The following is a 7348-nucleotide window of genomic DNA, read 5'->3' as shown; positions in this document are numbered from 1 at the left end:
TGAGGGACTAGTTGCTGGGATAGGACTAAGTCCTCTAATCGCGTGTTCGATTGACATTTGGCAATCAGGGACTTTTGTCCTCGTTTGTCGAGCGGTGGCACCGGGAGACGTCTAGTTTCCATCTCCCTGTAGGAGAGGTGACGATCACACTGGACGACGTCTCCTCGCTTCTGCATCTGGCCGTGGTTAGTGACTTACACGCCTTTCAGCCCTTGCACATGGATGATGCGGTTCAGATGCTGGTGGACTTATTGATGGTCTCTGCAGAGGCTGCCAGGGCTGAGACAGGGCAGTGTCGTGGACCGTACATACGCCTGCAATGGGTACGTGATATTTGCGAGCGCCGATGCCAGGCAGGTCATTAGATAGCTGCAGCTCACGCATATCTTCTTCATCTTCTGGGTTGCACTCTGTTTGCTAACAAGAGTGCAACCAATGTTCATGTTGTGTATTTGGAGGCCCTTCGTGACCTCAGTCAGACCGGGAGGTACGCCTGGGGAGTAGCTGCGCTGGTGCATATGTATGACCAGCTAAACGATGCCTCTATCAGCAGCAGCAGACAACTTGGCGATTACATCACGCTGCTGCAGGTAACAAACATGTTTTTCATTCGTTGAGGTTCAAGAATGTTTAACTTTAAATTTTGTTAGACTTTCATTATTAATGTTTATCATTTTGATGTTACCTCTGTAGTGTTGGATATACAAGCACTTTCCCTCATTTACGGAGTCCACTGCTGATCAGGACTACAACGAGGATTCACTACGTGCCTGTAGGTGGATTGCGACGAAGAAGACCGGGAAGAGCATACATACACCGACGTACAAGGAGCGCTTGGACCGACTCCAGATTTCGGATGTCTGTTGGATCCCATATGGGGAGCACCGACCGGTCCGGGACTTCCATTTGATTTCATGTTATTCGGATCTCTTGCGTTGGGGGCCCGTTGTTGTGTATTACCGACCAGAGAGGGTCATGCGGCAATTTGGATACACCCAGACCATTTCTACTCTGCCTGTCGATTCATGGGTGTCGTATGATGATATACACGAGAGGTGGATACACTACTCGGATCATATGGTTCCAGCAGATGAGGTGTGCGTTGTGTCAGGTCAGTGTGCCAGTGACTACATGGATTGGTTCTTCCTCATCTCGCATCCTTTCATGACACCAGGCTAGGCATCAGATCCTCTGCCAGATGGTCATGCTCCGCAGCCCTGAGTCGTCCCTCAAGCCCCACAGACAGATATCCCTCACGTGCCGGAGCCAGGAGCACCATCGACATCTGCGAGGCCCGCTGTGGAGGAGCCTAGACATGCAGTGGTAAGTAATACTAATAATTTATGTCATTTACGTCAATATTTTCATAATAATTTGTGTGATCTATTTGTTTTGTATTTAACAAGAAGTTTGCCATGGGATTGCTGAGAGGTTGGAGCACCATCTGAGCCTAGGGGTGGTCACGCCAGACTCATCGACACATGAGGTGATCGAAAAATGCCTCAAGATGGCCAGGAGTGTCACACAGGACCAGCTAGTATATGTTAGGTCTCGACACAGGCGGCGCATGGATCAGGCGTAGTTTATTTACATATTTTATATTGATATTCGATGTATATACAAATATTGTACTTGAACCCATTTCATTAGTAATGTTGGTTTTATTTATTTCCATTAGTAATGTTAGTTTTATTTATTTCCATTGATTGTGTATTCCCTTTGCGTAATCTGGCTTATAAAATTTTATAATTTTATTCTATCAAATTAAAAAAAATGTTTTTTTTAATTTCTCTCTTCAGATAAAAATCTGTATTTATATTTTATAATTAGGCGTAACATTTATATTTTATTTTAAAAGACTAAAAAATATTTTATTTTATAGTGAGATTTATTTAAGATGTTTAAATAGTAAAAACTAGATATTTCTAGTTAGAAAATGTTACAACACACACTTTTAAACACAACTTTTTGATTGGATTAAATTTATTAAGAACCACAAAATCTTGAGTCTTACAACCAATTTAATGAATCTAATTTTGAATTATTTGTGGAAAGGGTGTAGAAAAGAATAAATTAAACACAAAATGGAAATTGAAATAAAAAAGTTGAAAACATGGACACGCATGCTTAAGAAACTTCTAATTTAAAAAAAAATTATAATTTTATTCTATCAAATTAATTTTTTTTTTAAATTTCTCTCCTAAGATAAAAATCTGTATTTATATTTTATAATTTTATAATTAGGCGTAACATTTATATTTTATTTTAAGAGACTAAAAAATAAAACCTTGTAATTTGAGAGACTAAAAAATAAAACCTTCTCATTTGAAGCATTATACAACATATTAAATTAATAATTGATTCATATAATTTATTTATTTTCTTCATTTCCATATTTTGCATAAGAGTTAAATGTACTTTGTTAAATATTCGTAATTAGTTCAACATTAAATTATTTTTAATTGATGACAAAATATATTTTAATTAAATTTTAATTTTATAGTAGTCTCTTTAAAAAAATGAACTACTTGAGTATAAATAAATAATTTTTATTTTTCGGTTGTTGTAGTTGTTTTTTTGATATTTAAAATAAAATTGCAAGACTGACAAAAAAGTAAAAGTAGTAGAAATCAAATTTAACAGAGAACGACAAGTCATCTTCCATTTAAAAAAAAAACGATTATGCGATACATGAATTCAAACAGTATATTAACTTCAACATAGTCGAACAAAATTAAATTTTCATCAAATACTACAGCTAACTCATGCTAATTTTGCGACAAGGACAACTCGTCTTCCGTTTCCGCTACAGGTTTACTGAAAACAGCTAAAATTTCTATTGGCCCAATCTTTTTCCAGTAGTTAGCCTCAATCAACACCTTCATCACGTCATCGTTGGTTTTGAGTTCAATTATTTTGAATTTTATGACTTTTTCTGAATACTCATGGTGACTTGGTTTCCGAAAAAACAATCGCATTACCATTTGTGTTTCATCAATACCATAAGGGGGAATCCCACGAGGCGCAACTTGCTTGATCAAATCCTTCAGTTCATCCATGGTACATCTGGTGGGAATGTCAAACTTTTTGGGATTTTTTCCTGTTAACGAGTAACCAACAAACTCATTTTGGCATGACATGTTCAACCTCCCATTATAATATAGCAGGGCATCATGAGTAGGGGTCATAGTAGCTTGAAGTAAGTTTAAAATACCATCTGGGGTTCTAGCAATGCTACATAATAACTCAATCGGACCAACAAACGAAAATTCATGATTACACATTAACATTGTGTTAACATCAACATCATCTTTCAGTTGCATACATTGAAACCGAAATTGATTACCTACATATGTGAAAGGCTTCCGGTAGTAAATTTCATCCAAAAATTGCTTGTCGGTTAGCTTGAGGGTATCGTGTATTCTGGTTTTTAACGTTTCAAAATCACACCCGTTAGGTACTCGAATGGGAATTGGAGTGGAAGCTTGAAAGGAAACACCACTGTCGTTGTGAACAATGGATCCATTTGGAAAAATAAAACCTAATGTGGAGTTCACTATTGTCTGACTGCTTGTCTCTCCCAAGAATGCCATAGTTTTTTGTAAGAGTTAGGTTATGACTGAAACTTGTGGTTTTTTACTGTGTTAGGCTGTGTCATACATATAGATGAGTTGTAATATCAGTGCTATATTTTTTAAAGATTAAAAATGCGCATGCACATGCTTTTTGTATGTGTTGTCAACTACACCAATGACGCGACATGCTTTAGCTTGCATCAAATCTGCATGTGCAGTCATGCTGTGCTAGGTCCTTTCACGTGCTTTATGTTAATGCAGACAACAATTTATCATACACGTTTTTTCACAATGTGTTGTCAACTCAGACAACGATATATCATACATGCTTTTTTAGAATTAAGTAATAATTTTTTTGTGGGCGTAACAAATATACAAAGACACATAAATGTGAATATCCAATTCAAAACGACCAGTCATTATAAATTACATGTTCAATCATCATTTATGTCAACATAGTCTCTCTTGAACATCACGAAGCTCTTGTAATGTTGCATTCTGCTAATATATGGATTTGGCCATGACTTCGCCTGCGGATGACAATTGCTAGACCATAACAATGCTACAGGCGGTAAGGGACAACGTTATTTTAAATAAACCTGTTGTACATGCGAAAAAAGTGTTAACTCATTCCTACAAAACTCATTGCATAAATATAAAAAAAAACACTTCATATCTACAATGTACCTTTTTCCAAGACATTGAAACCCTTATGTTAAACATTCAAAGATAGGCTGATATACTCCTATGTACAGATCATACAGCAAGTTCCAAATGATTAAATGCATGAAAAAAAAACTAAGATAACAAAAATTAAAATTGGGTTGCCTCCTAGGAAGCGCTTCTGTTAGTGCTTAGCTTTACTAAGCTTTAAAAGATTGGCTAAGATTTTGTTAAAACATAAGCACTTAGACAATGAAGGAAAGCTGGAGTTGCTGCACATGATGTCCAACGTTATGTCAAAGAATAAGATCGGGCTGCACAATGCACAAGGCAAGATAAAGTGTCAAATGAAGAATTGAAGCTGCAGGATTCACGATGTCGGATACAATGTCCAGGACATCCTGCCTGAAAATACTGGAATTGCTAAAAGCATTGAAGCTGCAGGATCCACGATGTCGGATACAATGTCCAGGACATCCTGCCCGAAAATACTGGAGTTGCTAAAAGCATTGAAGTTGCAGGATCCACGATGTCGGATACGATGTCCAGGACATCTTGCCCGAAAATACTGGACATATAAATCTGTTATATCTTTAACAGATTATTGTGCAGTTAGCAAGAGATTAGATGATCTATCTTTAGGAACGAATTAAAAGATAATTAAAGTTCGAATTACAAACTAGAAGAGTTCGTTCAGGGATTAAAGATTAAAGATAAAAACTAAAAGATCAAACGTTATCTTTTAGTTCTTTAAGTGCAGATTTTCAGGAAGAATGATAGATCTCATCCAGCACAAGCTGTTGCAGCCCAGACACACACACTGCTATAAAAACATGGAGGCTGCACGAGTTTTGTACCAAGTCCGGGATTGAAGAGTTGTTTTGTGAGTTTTGGGACTTGAGTGTTTTGTGAGCCACCTTGATGGTACCCTAACATCAAGTGTTGGACCTGAGTGTGTAGAGTTGATCTCTTTTGTTCAGAGAGCAATCTCTGGAGTGTCCTTGATTTAATTGTAAACACGGGAGAGTGTTTGAGAGGGAGTGAGAGGGGTTCTCATATCTAAGAGTGGCTCTTAGGTAGAGGTTGCACGGGTAGTGGTTAGGTGAGAAGGTTGTAAACAGTGGCTGTTAGACCTTGAACTAACACTATTTTAGTGGATTTCCTCCCTGGCTTGGTAGCCCCCAGATGTAGGTGAGGTTGCACCGAACTGGGTTAACAATTCTCTTGTGTTATTTACTTGTTTAATCTGTTCATACACTCAGAGATAATCTGCATGTTCTGAAGCGTGATGTCGTGACATCCTGTACGACATCTGGCATTGGTATCAGAATTTCAATTGGTATCAGAGCGGGCACTCGAAATCACTGAATGAGACCTAGGGAGATAAATTCTGATGAACATGGAGAAAGAAGGAGGACCAGTGAACAGACCACCAATTCTGGATGGAACCAACTATGAATACTGGAAAGCAAGGATGGTGGCCTTCCTCAAATCACTGGATAGCAGAACCTGGAAAGCTGTCATCAAAGGCTGGGAACATCCCAAGATGCTGGACACAGAAGGAAAGCCCACTGATGGATTGAAGCCAGAAGAAGACTGGACTAAAGAAGAAGACGAATTGGCACTTGGAAACTCCAAAGCTTTGAATGCTCTATTCAATGGAGTTGACAAGAATATCTTCAGACTGATCAACACATGCACAGTGGCCAAAGATGCATGGGAGATCCTGAAAACCACTCATGAAGGAACCTCCAAAGTGAAGATGTCCAGATTGCAACTCTTGGCTACAAAATTCGAAAATCTGAAGATGAAGGAGGAAGAATGTATTCATGACTTCCACATGAACATTCTTGAAATTGCCAATGCTTGCACTGCCTTGGGAGAGAGAATGACAGATGAGAAGCTGGTGAGAAAGATCCTCAGATCCTTGCCTAAGAGATTTGACATGAAAGTCACTGCAATAGAGGAGGCCCAAGACATTTGCAACATGAGAGTAGATGAACTCATTGGTTCCCTTCAAACCTTTGAGCTAGGACTCTCGGACAGGGCTGAAAAGAAGAGCAAGAATCTGGCTTTCGTGTCCAATGATGAAGGAGAAGAAGATGAGTATGACCTGGACACTGATGAAGGTCTGACTAATGCAGTTGTGCTCCTTGGAAAACAGTTCAACAAAGTGATGAACAGAATGGACAGGAGGCAGAAACCACATGTCCGGAACATCCCTTTCGACATCAGGAAAGGTAGTGAATACCAGAAAAGGTCAGATGAAAAGCCCAGTCACAGCAAAGGAGTTCAATGCCATGGGTGTGAAGGCTATGGACACATCAAAGCTGAATGTCCCACTCATCTCAAGAAGCAGAGGAAAGGACTTTCTGTATGTCGGTCTGATGATACAGAGAGTGAACAAGAAAGTGATTCTGACAGAGATGTGAATGCACTCACTGGGAGATTTGAATCTACTGAAGACTCAAGTGATACAGAGAGTGAAATCACTTTTGATGAGCTTGCTACATCCTATAAAGAACTATGCATCAAAAGTGAGAAGATTCTTCAGCAAGAAGCACAACTGAAGAAGGTCATTGCAAATCTGGAGGCTGAAAAGGAGGCACATGAAGAGGAGATCTCTGAGCTTAAAGGAGAAGTTGGTTTTCTGAACTCTAAACTGGAAAACATGACAAAATCAATAAAGATGTTGAATAAAGGCTCAGATACGCTTGATGAGGTGCTACAGCTTGGAAAGAATGTTGGAAACCAGAGAGGACTTGGATTTAATCCTAAGTCTGCTGGCAGAACAACCATGACAGAATTTGTTCCTGCCAAAAACAGCACTGGAGCCACGATGTCACAACATCGGTCTCGACATCATGGAACGCAGCAGAAAAGGAGCAAAAGAAAGAATTGGAGGTGTCACTATTGTGGCAAGTATGGTCACATAAAGCCCTTTTGCTATCATTTACATGGTCATCCACGTCATGGAACTCAAAATAGCAGCAGTGGAAGGAAGATGATGTGGGTTCCAAAACACAAGACTGTTAGTCTTGTTGTTCATACTTCACTTAGAGCATCAGCTAAGGAAGATTGGTACCTAGATAGCGGCTGTTCCAGACACA

General features: G+C 38.9%; 1 protein-coding gene across 1 annotated transcript; it reads left to right on the top strand.

The window, feature by feature from the left end:
* Positions 1–218: 218 nt before the first annotated feature.
* Positions 219–1179, top strand: LOC114384039 (protein MAIN-LIKE 1-like). The gene is made up of 3 exons (XM_028343723.1): positions 219–323; positions 426–590; positions 694–1179. Exons 1-3 carry the CDS (start codon positions 219–221, stop codon positions 1177–1179), a joined length of 756 nt encoding a protein of 251 aa, XP_028199524.1.
* Positions 1180–7348: the final 6169 nt, after the last annotated feature.

Source organism: Glycine soja, chromosome 14, assembly GCF_004193775.1.
Source record: "Glycine soja cultivar W05 chromosome 14, ASM419377v2, whole genome shotgun sequence".
Classification (NCBI taxonomy): Eukaryota; Viridiplantae; Streptophyta; class Magnoliopsida; order Fabales; family Fabaceae; genus Glycine; species Glycine soja.
This window is presented reverse-complemented; position numbering and strand designations above follow the sequence as displayed.

What these genes read in the sequence shown, in the direction of transcription:
- LOC114384039 (XM_028343723.1), top strand. Translation starts at nt 219, where the DNA reads ATGGATGATGCGGTTCAGATGCTGGTGGACTTATTGATGGTCTCTGCA. An exon ending in CGTACATACGCCTGCAATGG is followed by an intron (nt 324 to 425) that starts GTACGTGATATT and finishes TTTGCTAACAAG; the next exon opens with AGTGCAACCAATGTTCATGT. An exon ending in ATTACATCACGCTGCTGCAG is followed by an intron (nt 591 to 693) that starts GTAACAAACATG and finishes TTACCTCTGTAG; the next exon opens with TGTTGGATATACAAGCACTT.